The sequence below is a fragment of the Poecilia reticulata genome, linkage group LG20, assembly GCF_000633615.1.
Source record: "Poecilia reticulata strain Guanapo linkage group LG20, Guppy_female_1.0+MT, whole genome shotgun sequence".
NCBI classification, from domain to species: domain Eukaryota; kingdom Metazoa; phylum Chordata; class Actinopteri; order Cyprinodontiformes; family Poeciliidae; genus Poecilia; species Poecilia reticulata.
The window spans coordinates 13,720,453-13,737,105 of NC_024350.1; the positions used below are offsets into that span (position 1 = coordinate 13,720,453).

Sequence of the window (16,653 nt, forward strand, 5' to 3'; positions counted from 1 at the left end):
AATTCAGCGTGTTCCAATACAGACAACTTAAAAGTTTAAAATAATACAACTGAGTTACATTGCTGTACTTTGTTTAACCATTATGTTTTTCACTGCAAGTCTTGTTCTCTCACACTATCAAAACCTTAAAGCAGGTGTGTCTTTATGAGTCATTAGTAATGATGTTTCCTTTTACATCGCTCTGCTTCTTTTTAAACCCCGAGTTGTCAGCGTGTGGAGTGATGCTTTGAAATATTGCGTGCATTGATTGGCACAAGATTTTTTTTTTTTTTTTTCATTTTCCAACCAGTTGTTTAACGGTTGGAAAATGAAGCTAAAAATTGGTCAATCCTGGCCAGCATCCAATTTCTTTGTGCATCTTTAATTGTAAGTGTTTTAAATTGCGGGCTGAGATGTAGACAGTTGTGTGGGTGTCATTGTGATTGAAGTGCCCCAGAAATAAACACAGTTCTTACTTACCTAATTATTTGACTCCATTATTGCTCCCCTGTTTTTAACATTGAATAAGTTTACAACAATAAACAGAGGAGAGCGTTGTTATTGCTCTTTTCTTGAAGTCCAGCAGTTCTTTTTGGCAGAAGATAATATTTACCTTATTTCTTAATGTTTAAATATGCGCTTGCCTCTTTTCTTTTTTAACTCTCCTCAGCTATTGGAACCAGTGGCTTCAGCCCAAGACAAACTCACCAGTTCTCTCCGCAGATTTACCCGTCCAAGTAAGGTTTCTTTTATTTTTCCTTTAAAAAAAATAATAAGCAGCATCCAGCTTCGTTTGGATCTTTAATCAGATCCTTCTGTTAGATTGAGGCTTTCTGACTGGCTTTGATTGCCTAAACGTCTTCAGTTTGCACCTTCTGAAATCTGTTGTAATTGTTATCCTGTAAAAATTTCCTATTCCCATTTATTGTTGTTTCTCTGTATATGAGCTTTGGTATGCCATCAGTCTTACGTGTTGACTAACTGTTTAGTTAAAGGACAACAAGTACAAGACGTTGTCTGTTAGTAAAGTTGGAGCTATAACGCTAGGGATCTTCCTGTCATCTTTTTCCACTTCCATGTTTTGTTTCTGCCATTTAATAGCAGGACATACCCACATATTCTGCCTACTCCTTCGTCTCAAAACATGGCTGCGTATGGGCAGACGCAGTACACCACAGGAATGCAGCAGGCCGCAGCATATGCTAGCTACCCTCAGCCAGGCCAGCCCTATGGCATCCCTGCTTATGGTGAGATTTACACACATTAGGGGAAAGGAGGGAGACGGAGTAATTAGCATTTTGATGTATTTAAGCTCTTTACTAGATCACTTTTTAATGTATGTATATTGTGTACCTTTTATAGATGTTTCCAGTTGTATGATTTTTAATGCTGTGTGGATGTGAATTAATGTGTGAGCAACAGAAAATCTTAATTTCCCTATGGGATTAGGGAAACTTCTGCTACGTAGCATCAAACAATGTACTCTTTAAATAAGATATTGTAATTTTTTTTTCTTTGCTGAAGGTCAGGAATAACACCTGGCTCCTAACGAACTCATGTTCCCACAATTTCTCCAGCAGAGCAAGAGCAGCAGAGATGCTGAGTTGTTGTTTAGTGCCTGTATATTCGCAGTCAGTGCAAGATTTGCTTGTGAAGCTGTTCAGATAGATCAGAAAGATTAGTGATATAAATCTGAAAACAGAAACCGGTTTCCTCTGGCAATGTAAGAGAAAGCAAAGAATAAATGTCTTTATTTGTCTAAAGTCTTTGGAGCGTTTTGACCCCAGAAAATTCTGCAATATGTGGAGGAATTTACACTGTTTATTTGAGCGGAGCCCTGCAACCTACTGTTGCACAGAAACAACACTCTGTCTCATTCAGCCAAGCCAGTGGTCAGTGCAAGTCACAAACACATGCCACATGTTTTATTACTTGTGCATTATTTCACTTATGACCTAAATGATAATAATATATTTTATTACTAAATAAAACAAGAATAGTCTAAACATGTCTTTGTTTTTACAGCCAAGTAGCTCCTTATGTGTGCGAGATAGTATTTCTAAACAGCGGCGCATAGTGAAAATCAGTTATCAGCTAATCTCTGTTCAGCCATTGTGATTAGTGTGTTATGCTAACAGACAGAGTCAGAGTCCCTTTGCTCTGTCCAATGTAATTTAAACCTGTGTTGACTGTTGTCTGTGCATCAAACCGATCTGGTGTCACTAACTGATTTAGGTCCATTGTGGGCAGGCATAAAGACCGAGGGGGGTCTGAGCCAGTCCCAGTCCCCGGGACAGACGGGCTTCCTGAGCTACGGCTCTGGCTTCACCACACCACAGACGGGACAGGCCCCTTACAGTTACCAGATGCAGGGTGAGGACATCTTTTGTCACTTCTGCTTATATCTAGCTATGTGTCTTCAGAGGAGAAAGCTTTGTTGTCAGGAGGTTAAAATAAGCATGTATAAAATGGTTAACATGATGACATCTGTGCAAAAACAGTTTTCTCCAAAAATCGGAAGACATGGTGGCTTTAATTTCTTGTTGAATTTGTTTTTTTCTCTAATTGGTCTATCTCTTTGGGCATCTGTAGTTTTTCAGTCCCTTGTATAAATATTCATCCCCCCGGTTGGCCAACTAAATTAGGTTTTCTGTATTGTTTTGAAAAGGATAAAAGAAACAGACCTCTGTTTCTGATTTCGTGGCGCACACAGCCAGACTGAGTCAAGACATAGGCCTTGTCCTCACCCGGGACGATGGTTGCATCCCAGGAGTGCGGTGTGCAGCCGCAAAGACTGCCTCCCTATTCTCTCCTCTTAAAAAAATCAACACAGATGAAAAAATGTCAGGCACTTAGGAGACATCAGCCATAGTGCTCTTCATCCTTTGTTTTCTCTCTCCCTGTGATCATATTTGTATTTGTTTAAGCGCTGGGACCAAGGAGATTTATAGCCTTGAAACCAATAACGATGAGTTGTGGCACTCTGACCACCCCCTTCTCTTTCCTCTTGCTGTCCAGTCATGCATTCTGTTTAAGTGTTGATCAGTTCTTATAGGGACAGTTCAAGACTTATGAAGCAGGATTCTGTTAAAAGGGTCGAAAAGAGTCTCTATTGAAGTTTCCACTTCATTTCAATAAAGTTTGTCCTGAAGGCTGAGAACTGAACTTCTACCATCTCAGAACAACAGCATAGCAATATATGAAAGTAATTTTGTTCCACTTGCACTGGATGGCATCCAGTTAGAAATTGACAATAGGAGATTTGAAATCTAAATGTAAACAACTACATAGTGATATAATCTTAATCTTTATTCTTTTGTTTGTTTGAAGGCACCTTTTGTCGTTTCTCTGTTTGGGTAAATGTCAGCTTATGCTAAAAAGAGGGACTGACAAAAGTTTTGAGTTTTTAACAATCCATGTGTTTCTTCTGTAATTTTCATTTTTTAATTGTCACACTTTTTTGTGCAACTGCATAGACCATTTACCATTTCACTTTCCATCTGTTTTCCAAATGACAAAAACCAAGCAAAAAGCAGATATAATATTTGCTGAATGTAACAATTTTATACAGACTCTGCTTATCCTGAACTTCAGGTAAACCGTCTCACTTTCACTGTGCAGGCACAGTTAGCGAGCAGCTAGCTCCATGTTTATTTTCTCTCCTGTGATATCTCTAAGTGTCACATTTGAAATATCTCTACATGTTGCTGAAAAGCCTCCAGAGCATTTCACAATACGTAACACCAGCTCAGCAGCAGCTGTCTTAGGGAAAAACCTTGTTTCCACACCTCTTAAGCAAACACAGTTGGCCACTGTAAGAGTTTTGCAGTGTGCATCCAAGTAGCTAAAATTGGACTCAAGAGTGAGAACAAATACAGGGAAATACAAAAGTTGCCATATTGTTCTTGGCGGTTTGACTTAAAATGACTGAAGTATGTGCTCATTCATCTTCTAAGTACTGTGCTTCTCCTGTTTTTGTTTCCCTCACTCTCTCCAGCTATCTCTTACTGTTGCATGTTCTGTTAGTTTTAAGTGCACCAGTAATTGACAGGCATGTTAGATGACAGATTGGCCACTCTTCTGGCCCTTGGTTCTCTAACTGTGGCTCTGGCCTACTGCCACACCATCATCATTACTCTTTGTGGCCTATTGATCTGCCTGGGCGATGCGCCTCAGGCTTGGGTGTCCCAAACCAAAGACTTTTTCCACATCTGATACTCCCTTTTCTATCAATGTCCCTGGAACCAGCCAGCTGTCAACACACAACATGATCAAATTAATGTTTCTAGCTCTTGCTAGAAGTTTATGCAATTCCAAAACCAACATTATATAAGGGGCAAAGTCACTTTTGGAATCCTTTTTTTTTTCATATTGGGAATTTAAATGTCAATAAAAGGTTATAACCTAAGATTAGTTTAAAACAGCTACAGAAAGTGAGACCATGCAGATGCTAATTAGGAGAATAATTGGATCCCAGCATTCTTTCCCAAAGTCTGAGCAAACTGAAGAAGCTGAAGCCTCAGTTACCTTTTCTAAAAGTAAAACCCCCATCTGGTCCTGATAGTCTATTCCCAAGTGGAGCATACAAACTTCTGCTACAAATATTGTGCACTGATGATAGACATAGCCTGTGGCAAAGGGACTGATCAAGCAAAGCAAATGGACTTCCAATTGTGGAGCCAGAAGGCAAGAGGGAAGGAGGATAGGAGGGAGGGATGGTGTCTGGTCTTGAGTGAGTGAACTAACTACAGCAGGACAGGGGGAGGGAGAGAAAACATGCCCCCCGGGAAACCGCAGCAGTCCCGCTTCCCTCCCTCTTTCTCCCCTTCCATAACCAGCACCACCCCTCCCAACAGCATGGGTTCATTCTCACTGGGTAGCAGGGGTCCCCGAAGCTTTTATGTGGCTCCTTAGTCTCCCTAGAGCAACCCTCAAACACTCCCAGTGAGAGTTTTTATGACTGTTTGAACTGTGTATTAGGCTAATTTGTTGTCCTTCACAGCATCACTCCTCCTTTTCTCGCTCTTATTGTTCTAGTGCACTTTCACTTGATTTTGAACTTTCAGCACCGATCAAAAATCTGTTCCTAATCCCCAGTTCATCTTGAACCAATTAAACAAACAACACGGAGAGTGAAGCGTTTTGATAAAATTGCTGATAGAGACCAAACTCTTAACGGAGTTATCTCATGCTTGGACTCTAGCTGCTACTCACAAGGCCAAACACTACTGTGTCTTCGCTTTATGTTGCTATACAAAACATTCAAGCGCTTGCCACACTGCCCCTTCTATCCAGGTCAAAAAAAAAAAAAAAATCCAAAAGCGTTCCCAAATCATTTCCCTCTTTCTGAAAGCTGCTTCACATTTGTCACGGTGTGGGAGGGCCCTTCTGATGGGGTCAATGACCAGAGGATGAAAGGAGCTCCCTCTGTTTGTCTCTGACAACAAAGGTGTAATTACGGCCTCATTTAGAAACAGTAAATTTATCTCCTGAATGGTTTTCACTGTAACTGTGGGATACCTTTTCTGCTGCGATGAAACGGGAGGATGGTCTTTATAAAGTGCCTATTTTTGTCCCACGTGGCTAAATGTCTATGTGTCTTTATGTGACTTTATATGTCTTTATTTCTGTGCACAAGAATTAGAAGGAAAACCCGAGCTCTGTGTGTCAGGTGTAGCTTCAGAACTTATTTGACTAAGTTGCACCAGTTAGTTTCTTGGCCAATTTCTGACCTCATGTTTTTTGGGGGTTTTTTTCCCCCTTATAAGAAGTTCTCTTTAACAACTACAGTGTTAGATACAAAAATAGTATTCAAACTACTGGTTTCTATCTTTCCCGCCATGAGTGGTTATTATTTTATATTACAAGAAAATATAATGTCACACTGTGTGAGAGAGGTTAATGACTTTTATTTGAAACCAAAGACAAAATCGCTACAAAGTTGATGTTTGAAATATTTCGCTAAAGTTTACAAAGGAGATATTTTGTCCCAAAGGCCCGACATAGCTACTCTCTGTTTACCCCATAGCTCTGTATAATTAAGCCATTAGATTTTATCAACCCTTTCGAATGACTTAATTACCCAGGAGGACCACCCCTCGAGCAAGTGAAAAGAAAAGCCTACATATTCATTAGGACCAGATTTCAGTAGCAAACCCACTCAACCCCACTCACTTCAAGCTCAGGCCTTGCTTGTTTTGTCCCCTTCTTCTTCATGCACACTCCCAGCATTTTCACCCTGTTTTCTTTCCACCCCACGCTACCCTTCAGTAGTCCGCACACAACAGGCTCCTCTGTTCCTCGCATTGTGCGGGCTTCGTAGCTGGTTCTGCACCCCCACCAACCACCCCGTCATTCATCAGAACTGATCCAATCACTGATAAGAAAGGAAGAGGAGAAAGATAAGACCACTGTTAGATGCACTCCCAGAGGATTCCTTCTGTTCAAGTTTTCGAATAAATGTTTTTTTAAAAAGGGGAAAAAATAGCATATTTTAACAATATGTCATTTTATATGTACAATTGCATTCCTTTCCATTCACATTGAGATTGCATATGTACCTGATTTTTTTTTCTTGTCCCTGAAGGTGGTTCTTTCACAACAACATCAGGGCTGTACGCAGGAAACAACTCTTTGACAAACTCGACAGGCTTTAACAGCACACAACAGGTATGTGTACACATCTTTTTTTTTCTTTTTTTTATCTTTCTGTGTATCTGATCTGGTCTGAAAATAAAGCTGAGGTTTGTGTTTAAAACTTCCAAACCTTGAAATCTTCTTGAAACAAGCAAACGCAGTGTGTTACAGTTCAGCCATGACTCAGTCATCATAAATCACTCAGAATGACAAAAGGATTATCTATTGTACCTCTTGAACATATGTATTATGCCACAGTGAAAAGAGAGAAAAAAACAAGACATATCGTTGACCAGATGTAGGGGCGAACAGACATGTGTTTGCATTTATTTTTTGGAATCTCCTCTGTAAAGTAGCAACACTGGTGCAGGGCATATCTCAGATTACGTTGCCAAACCACCCACTTATTTTTTTCTTCTACTCTGCTACATTTTCTCTCTTTTTCTCCACCTTTTTGATTAAAAATCTTTACAAATACCCTGATTCTGAGATCCAAATTCATCAGTTTCTCATTGTTTTGCTCAGATTGGGTCTAATATTTGAAGAATCAGCTTACATCAAAACAAAGTCCTCCCAGCACAAAATAGCTAAAGAAGAGCAGCTTTGCTGTATTCTGTTTAGCCTCTTGTTTTCTGTTTAAGACTTTCTCTCTTGCAGCCTAAAATTACGAAAGACTGTTTCCCTGGACTCAAATCTATTTTACAAAATACTTAGAATGCCAAGAAAGAAGAGCCTGAACTTTCATCTCACATTCACTTTTGTCCAAATCCAGATTTAAACTTTCTCATTCCTCTATTGTCTTGCTCCACAGGACTACCCCGGATATCCAGGCTTTGGCCAGGGCCAGTATACTCAGTATTACAACAGTTCCCCGTATACCTCGCCCTACATGACAAGTAATAACACCAGCCCCAGCACGCCTTCCACCACCACCACATACACTCTCCAGGAGCCTCCCGCTGGTATCACCAGTCAAGCCCTCACAGACAACCCTGCAGGTAAGAATCATTCCCGATTCAGGCTGAACGGTGCCAAGAATAGGATTGAAATAGCGGTACTAAACGTTACATTTTAGGAAATAGAGAAGGCATTTTTGTGGCATAAAAAAGGGAAAGCAAAGAATCTAAACTGAAATCAGATGTGGAATTCATTGTAATTTCATGTGACATTAATGCATGACCTGGCAATTAAGATTGCATCTGTGCCAGTCACTCCAGATTTTTTGACTGCACTTGAAATTGTCAGCAAACAACACAGACGACAGCCAGCTTTAACTTAACATCGTTTCACGCACTCATCCAATTAAGATAAAAGAAGCCCCTTCAATGTCTTTTTGTTCTGCACTCCGTTACCTCTTGTTTATTTAATCAGACCAGTGCACAATAGCTTTTCTGTTCCGTAACCGAATTATCATATGTTATCTGCTTTTTCTAAATCAGTTCTTTCTGAAAAATGTCTCACGCAGGATGCAGTCTGTCCTGCATAAAGACAAATGGTCAATCAGACATCTTTTCTAAGAGCGAATACCAGCTGATCTTTGATGTGCTCCCTTTTATAATCTCCTTCCTCGGCCTTTCCTTCCTTTCAGCAGAGTACAGCACCATCCACAGTCCATCAACCCCCATTAAAGATTCAGATTCGGATCGATTGCGCCGGGCCTCGGATGGAAAGTCACGTGGCCGTGGAAGAAGGAACAACAACCCATCACCACCGCCCGACTCTGACCTTGAGGTAGGATGAGCCCGCTACCTTGGCGACAGACGGCCTCGCCCTGTCTGAAGTGCATAGACGTTAATCCACTTACTTTATGGCTGCCACTTAAACTCTTGATGGGCATTAAATCTTAACGCTGTGTTCCTTAACTACCAATAAATTATTAAAAGCATTGCGGAATATATGACTCAACGCATATCATATATAAAGTTCATGTGTATAACTTGTAAATAAACAATAAGGCTTTGTAATTCGATAAGTCATCACTCAGTGAAGAGAATATATGTTGTAGTCTCTGAGCTGCTTACTACCTGATGGGAACCATATGTCAAAATAAACTCAGAATTATCTCATTAATACCTTATTAATTTGAATAAGGATAATAGCTGCTATTATAGCGCTGACATCATGGCGTGTTAACATATCTAGTTAATTAGTTTGTCAGTATTGATTAAGCTAATGTAAAGGGTAACAGGGTGGAATGTGTGTAGCGGGGTGATGAGAGAAGTGTTGCGGTGACCAGTCCAAGCAAATGGATCCCGGTCCCTGTGGCACGCAAATACACGCTCCTGGCCTATTGACCAGCAGGATCACCTTGCAACCCTACAGAGTGCACCATTGATTTTGTTTCTTTTCTCTCTATTTTTTTTTTCTTTGTGTCTTTCTCCCAACCCCACACCCCGCTTCATGATGCCATCTCTCCAGCGAGTTTTCATCTGGGACCTGGATGAAACAATCATAGTTTTCCATTCCTTGCTCACGGGGTCTTATGCCAACAGATATGGACGGGTGAGTGACATCAAGTCTGTGGTGGCGGCAGCAGTGCACTTTATCAGCAAAAAAAGTTTAAATATTGAAAGGAGAGAACGAGATCCAGCAAGTGGTAATGACCATTGAGCAGCGGGTAGAGTTCACTTTTGGTAGTAGTAAGACGACAGAGTGGAACTGAATGTACAGATAATTGTTTCTTTTTTTAATACGTCCAACGAGGCCTGGCAAGTATTTGACTGCTCTTTGCAGCTGTTGGAGCTATGCATGGCTGGTCAGGGCTTGGTTGTAGGAGCTCGTAACAGTTGCACTCTGACTGTCTCTTGACACATCTCGAGTGTTTCTTTCTTCTTCAGAAATGCCACATTGTTAGTTTAATTAAGTGCTGCTCAATCCGTTCCTTTCAGGCAAGGATCTCCCTGGAGACCGTACCAGGCTGAGTCCAACAAACGGCTTTCATTCAAATTTAAATGGAGAGATTATCTTAAACGTGGCTTATTTCAACATTCAGGATGATAAATCCTAACAAATCTATTATTAGAAATGTATTAATTAATATTGTGTTGTTTGAGCTCCAAATTTTATAATTCAGATGCAGATTTTTATTTATTTTTTTGTCAATTCTATTTCCTCTTTAGGAATTATAACATAAAAAGATATTAGATCAGCATTCAAATATTTTGGGGGCCATTCTCTTGTGAGCAGAGTTATTTTGATTAAGAGCAAATCTGACTAACAAACATGAAGTATATAAGACATCTGACAATATCAAACAGAATTTTAAACAAGGGCAAAACACTTACAATTTTGACTTTTTAAACTCTCTAGCATATTTATTTGCAATTAGCATGGTTAGCAGTTATGACGCGGGAGCAAAGAAGACCTGAGTGTTGGAAGGGAGGGTTTTTTATTCAGATTAGAAAGACTTATGAATAGGTCTTCTTTTTATTGAGTGGAAAAATATGTTTGACATAAATTATTTTAGGACCCTTTCCTACCTAAATCTGGACTTAGGCCAAAGAAAAGTAATTTTCAGTTATTGACTGCTCATCAGCTTTCTGGATTTTGAATTAATTCAAGTTAACTCACTAGGTTTATGCAAAATCTGCATACAAGTTTTGTTCTCTTTTATTCTGACAGCCTAAATGAACCACAGACATTGCCTTGACGTATCCTAGAAAATACATTCAGTGTTTCCAATGACTTCATTTTATACTCCTCACTACATCTGAAAATTTGCCAACACTGACTTTTCTTGACAGTATGTTCACCAATTTGGGGGGGAATGAAGCAGAATTTTGATTTTCCAAATGCCCAGTGACCAGTCAGGCTGATCAGGATAAAATTTATCATATTTTGGTCAGGAACTGATTTTATTTTGGTGCCTCTCTATTTATTGTTGAAGAAGAAGGTCATTTTCTTACCCAGGTCAATGTGTATTCTCATAAGATAAAGAATTTGCTTTTCCAGGCTTTGCTATTTGTTGTTTCATTTAAATTGCTCCTCTAAATTTAAACTTTCAAAACAAACTATTTGGGAAATAAGGCAGAATTATATTCTCATGGTTTTGTTAAGGTCACAGGTTATCTCTCTGCTTTTTCCTTGTACATGTAGAACACTAATAGAGATATTGCTTATGGTAAAGTCATCAATACATCCAAATTTGATGTGTTTTAGCCTGTGTGCACCATCTCAAATTGTCACCTGTTTTGGCTATGAGTTTGACTGGTTTTGAAGTCAAGATGTGAAATATTACTACTCAAGTGTCAGAAAGCTTAGTGTCTGCAGCCAGTGCTCTATGCCTTTGTTCTGGTATTGAGGGGGTGTTTGATGGGGGCAGTGTTTTGTTTCTGGGGTGAAGGAGGACTGCCCCACGACCCTCCACTGTTTATTTACTTTATTCTCAGGCCTGCATGCTGGGTAAAGGGAGACCTAAAGCTCAGGAGCTTTGGCTCCATGATGAGGGGCGCTCACACCAAACACACACACACACACGCAAACACACGAACAGACACGCAAAGACCCATAGGGTTCTCCAATGGGCTCCTCTGAAACAGGAAACACTCCTAACTCCATAAGGGCCCATTCCATCAGAGCTCATATGGGATGTGACAACCACTAAAGCCCCTCTCTCACTCCCTGTTTTCCCTTTTGTTCCCTCTTTTTCTCCTTCAAACACAGTTTAGTCACTTTTTCGCTTTTTTCATCAGGGTTCAACTGGTTTTATGAATGTAAAACAAAGACAAAATGATTATGACATCTTATATTGGCAGTTATTGCAACCAAGAATACTAAAAGCACATTTTCTGTTTGCCTTCCTTTGACTGAACGCTAAGACCTCCAAAAGTCTGTTGACATTATCAATCCTAATTTCTAAGCAAAGTAGATATTAGCTGTCCTGTAGGTTACTAGAAGCCGCTAAATAAAATAATCAGCTATTTCCACAATTAACCATTAGCACATAATTGTAATGGATGTTTTAGGATACTCAAATCAAATCATGGAAAGCAAACGTGAGAAAAAAAAGACTAAATGTATTTAGACCTTCATATTAGATGTCCTTTTATGTCACAGTTAAAAACCTTCTTCGTCTGAGCTAGGAAAAGTAGAAAGGGCCAAACGATTCACTCCGGTTGAGTTACTTTAGATTTTAATTTTGTGTTTTTATTTAGGCTTTTAGCTCTTATTTTCAGCTAAGCCTTGTTTGATTTTAACTCTCATGATCAGGAACCGAGACAATTCACAGTAAACATGAACATCCTTATCTTTTTTTTTTCTCTATGCAATCTATATAAAATAAACTGACCAAACAGGGCCAATAGAAAAAAGTATCAAAGGCAACCTTGATTTATTTGTAGCCTAGACTTGGGGAGGTGAACATCTCATTTCTGATACCAGCTGGGATGTACAGCTTCACAAGGACTGGGCTGCCTGTGAGCTCTTTAGGATGTAGTGGGACCCACTGCAGCCCCCACTGCCCATTAATAACAGTAGTGTATCTGACGCACCAGGGTGACATCAGATGCACTTTAAAATATATTATTTTATTATTTTATACTATGAAACAAGACACACTAGACGTCCAGAAATCTGATCTGCTTTTGCGCACTTTAGCACAACACATCTGACGTGTTTTAGATGTGCCAATTGATGTTTCTAAATTAATGAGGCAAGGCGTGGTGCGTGTTCTACTAAAAATTACACATGCTTTCATGTGTGAGTCTCAAAAAGTCCCTAATAACACCAGCAAAAGTGGTTAGATTTAGTGCCAGTTGCTTTTTTTAAGAGTTATTGGAAAGATCTGAGTCCTTGTCCCCAATCGACCTAGATGGAAACGTGGTTCTTGTTCTTTGAAGCTCGAATAAGCTATCTTGTAGAAATAGCTTTTAAAGTCACTGAAAATAGCTAGCTTTGAATTTACTCAGTAGAAGACTACTGTTGGTGGAGTAGTCTAGTAACATTTACTACAATGGTTATTTTTACAGATTTTTAACATACAACCAACCTACAAACTAACAAGAAGTGGGTCAGATTTTAGTCAACCGATGATTTCTTGGTGCATCTCTACTCCCAACCACCACTTTGCTTCATCAACCTGCCTTTTCCCTCTTTGTCCTCCTCCGTATCCGTCAGTCAGATTTATTTGACTGACTGATATCTTAGGGGTGTAACACACAAAAAAAGTTACAAAGCAGTTTTTTTTTCTCTTTGCTGCTCTGCACTTACTATAAATGGATGAGTATCTGAGCAAGTCGACATGCACACTTTCTCTTACTCACTGTGACCTCGTAGCCACTCTCTAACTCTTCCCCTCCCTCCCACATGCACACATAAACAGACTGCTCTTTTTATCAGCCCTTTAATTGGCATCAAGACACTCACCCCCATAAAGCTGATGGCTGAGGCCAGCTGTGCTGCTATTGGGCAGGCTAGAGCTCAGGCTCAAAGTGGGTAAGAGTGGATGTGTGTGGGTGGGGGTGGTGTTATTGCTAAGGGGTTTGGAGGGAGTGGGGGTGGATGTTGGCACCCCCCTGGAGGCAGTGACATCTCAGGACAGGTGGTCCTGCAGCAGTGACAGCAGCAGCACTTTGGCCTTCTGGCCTGCTTGTATGCTTAACTCCCTCACTGACTGATTGTTTAGATTTAATTGGAAAGGATTCACTTGCGCCAGAGAGGATCGCCTTTTCCCACCGATCCCGTTCGTAACGCTAAATCTCCCAGCAGCGGCAGACGTTGGGAAGAGGGAGGTAGCTTGTTGATGTAAGGAGGGGGGTAATTGTTTTTGATGAATTCCTACTGAAAGATTGATTCAAACTGGGAGGCTGAGAGGAAGGAGAAAGCCCGGAGAAGTGGAGGATTGAGCTCTACTTGTGTGGTTTGCACTCTGTCATTTTAGTGAAAACATAAGGATTGTGGGGTGTGACAGCTAATCAGCGGAGAGCTCAGGTGTGTCTTTTGGTGGTTTAACTCGGTAATCCCTGCTTCTGGTCCTGCCTGGCCCGACTTAAAGGCAGATCTCATCCAGCTGCCTGGGAAGACAGCTATTGTCTTCCTTCATCCTTTACTTACTAAAGACAATTTGCTGATTACAGCGTTAAGACAAAAACATGGTTTGAATAAGAAGCACATCTTTGAAGTCATTCTTTTTTTCCCATGTCAATCTCTAAAAATAAATGATCTTTTTAAAAATAAAGATGCTCACGTTGTCGCAGTTTCAATAACTATTTAGGTAAACCTTTAAAAGGTCTTACCTCACAGGTGGTGGGATCATTTTGCCGTTACAGCAATAAACAGATTACTGACATGTCATAACTTAATGAATTAAAATGAAAATTCTTGAAGTTTGTATTTTGTGTTCAGCTTATTTTCTCTGCCGTACTTGGAACCTCCAATCTGTGAAATGTTTAAGCAAACAGAGTTATATCACCTACACATATAGTCAAATGATGCATTAGCACAAATATGCGGAGAACAAGGCTGTTTACGATTTTGGGCTGTGACCTCGGCTCTTCTAAATCAACCACCCTTCCTGAAAAGACACATGCTTTTATGGCCTTCATTCAAGTCTGTGGCATTTCTGATGACTATTCTGGTCCTTTTGAGAGGGCCATAAAAAAAGAGGCTGAAACTTTCAAGTCTTCTTTTATGGGAGAAGCCTGCCGTGGAATTTAAAGGGATTGTGTGTTAATTGAGTGACTCAGAGTGAAAATCGTAACTTACTGCGTTTACCAGATCTGCCTAATGTGCTTTTTTGAACAAAGCAACAGAACACACTTCAAGCCTAATAATTCTTTGTTTGATTTAGATATTTTTGTGTGTTTAAGGACCCTCCAACATCTGTATCATTAGGACTAAGGATGGAAGAAATGATCTTCAACTTGGCAGACACACACTTATTCTTTAACGACTTAGAGGTGAGTTTCTTTGGTTCTATTTTACTCTCCTGTTGTTTGATTATGTACAAATCTCTTCCATTTACATTGAGTTGATTTTACTGGTTGTAAGAGGCATAAACATATCTGAATGGAAGCTAAATAAGTCCAATTGTAGTAATGCAGGCAACAACTGCAGTATTTCATAGAGCTTTTCTCTCAGTTATCCCCCGTTGCAGTGAAGTATAACCTCAGTCCCTAAGGGATACCATGAATTTCACATGTGCTGTCAGTCTTCTGGGTCTCCAGCCCTGCCCCCACCTCCAGCCCGTTCCCACTCTAATGGCCGAAAGTGCAATTTGTCAGGCTCTAGTGTTTCTGTTGCTCTCCTGTCTGCCGGTGTGTCACGCTGTGTGCTTGGTGTCACTGGCCTCCTACTCCAAAAACTCCACCATCACGGCACACAATTCCCTACCATCATCCCTCTCAGGAGTCTTTGCCTCACTGATTCATGTTGTGTAAGATCTTCCCCTGGGGGAAAATCAATACATGAGTCATGATAGGAAGGTATCTTGAACTTTTTCACTTTCCAAACTTCTAGGTATTTCAATTGAAATTAATGTGGTAGACCAAAACAAAGTAGTGTGCAATTGTGTTGGGAGAAATGGATTCATGGTTTTCAAATCTTTTAATAAGCATCATGAAGACCAAAGAACACAGCAGAAAGGTCAGGGACAGTTGTGGAAAAGTGTAAAGCTGACTTAGGTTATGAAACAATATCCTAATCTTTAAAAATACAAAACCGCAAACCTCCCAAGATGTGACTTTCCACGTAAACTGACGATCTGGGCAAGGAGAGCAATCTGAAGAAGGTAACTCTGCAAGAGCTGCAGAAATTCAAAGCTCAGATGTGACAATATGTGTACAGGATAACTGTTAGTGATGCAATATTCAAATCAGGCATTAATAAAGTGTCAAGAGTATCAAGAAGAGAGCCTGTGTTGAGAAGAAGTTATTGAAGAAGAACATTTTATGGTTTCCCACAAACCATATAGGGGAAAATATGAAACAGCAAGAAGGTGCTTTGGTCAGAAAAGAATACTATTAAACAGTTTGGACTACATGCAAAATGCTGTGTGGTAGTCTGCTAACACAGCACAACTCCTTAAACACATTATGGTATCAGTATCTTCCTGTGGTGATGTTTATTTTCAGTAGGGACAGTGAAGCTAGTCAGAGTTGATAGGAAGAGAGATACACTGCAAGAGTATAAGAGTAGTAGAGTGCAGTTGCACTGACTATAAGCTAAGCATACTTATACGATTTTTATTAGTTAAAACTTTTGAAAACTAAGGGTGCACCTGTTGATTATGATTTTGGTTGATACTGATTTTTTTGTCTGAAATGCTGTTCAATATAGCAAGAAAGTTTTTGAGTTGGTAACAGTGGAGAGACTATTGTTTACTGCAAATAGGGAGTCATAACCCGGTGGGTGGGTCTGTCAGTCAAACCGCTCTCACCGCAGAGCAAAGGAGGACAGTAGTTGATTTTTAGATATTTGTCGAGGTAGATGAGATCGTTGGATAAGAATTGATTTACTTGTAAGTATCGACCCATCACCGATCTCCCAAAAGTAAGAAAATTAGGGCATATTTATCGACTGGTCGGTTTATCAGTGCACCTCTTTTGAAAACCATGTATTGAGTCCTATTCCCTCACAATGAATTGTAATTTTATGTTTGTTTGTCACATAACATCCCAGAAAAATACAATGAAGTGTGTAGTTTTAAGTTGATGAAATGTAAAAAGTAAAAAAAAAATTGCACTGAGTTCTTTTGCAAGGCTCTGTAATTTCTGTGTTGGATATCTGAAATTTATTTAATAGAAATGTGCACGGTATGTTGCATTTGTTGAAATGTGGATACACATGTTATCTGAACATTGTCCCTGCACCTGTCCGTTATCATTTTGCATACATAATTTAGCAGTAATTGATTCTACTTTTGTTGCTTTAGAATTGTCTTAATTTTATCTTCTTCCGTCTTATCACATTGACTCCCCTCTTTTCCTGATTGTCCTGCTTACTTCTCACATCACAAAAGAGTAAATGTTTTCCTTGATAATGAAGTGCGAAGAGATCTGTAGCCAGTTTGCCAAGTCTCATACCACCGTGTTCGGCTTTGCT

The 16,653-nt window shown here is 39.9% G+C and overlaps 1 protein-coding gene across 19 annotated transcripts in view; it reads left to right on the plus strand.

Moving 5' to 3' along the window:
* The window catches only part of eya1 (EYA transcriptional coactivator and phosphatase 1), a 46,780-nt gene that overhangs the window by 12,115 nt on the left and 18,012 nt on the right, over nucleotides 1-16,653 (plus strand). For 8 of the 19 annotated variants that reach the window (XM_008396359.1, XM_008396361.2, XM_008396364.1 and 5 more), the window contains 8 exons: nucleotides 650-716; nucleotides 1,081-1,226; nucleotides 2,215-2,352; nucleotides 6,566-6,648; nucleotides 7,427-7,613; nucleotides 8,204-8,346; nucleotides 9,034-9,117; nucleotides 14,421-14,510. In XM_008396359.1, the coding sequence (XP_008394581.1) occupies nucleotides 650-716; nucleotides 1,081-1,226; nucleotides 2,215-2,352; nucleotides 6,566-6,648; nucleotides 7,427-7,613; nucleotides 8,204-8,346; nucleotides 9,034-9,117; nucleotides 14,421-14,510 (938 nt within the window). The remainder of the gene's footprint in view (nucleotides 1-649; nucleotides 717-1,080; nucleotides 1,227-2,214; nucleotides 2,353-6,565; nucleotides 6,649-7,426; nucleotides 7,614-8,203; nucleotides 8,347-9,033; nucleotides 9,118-14,420; nucleotides 14,511-16,653) is intronic. The other 11 variants (XM_008396360.1, XM_008396366.1, XM_008396362.1 and 8 more) reach the window with 7 other exon arrangements.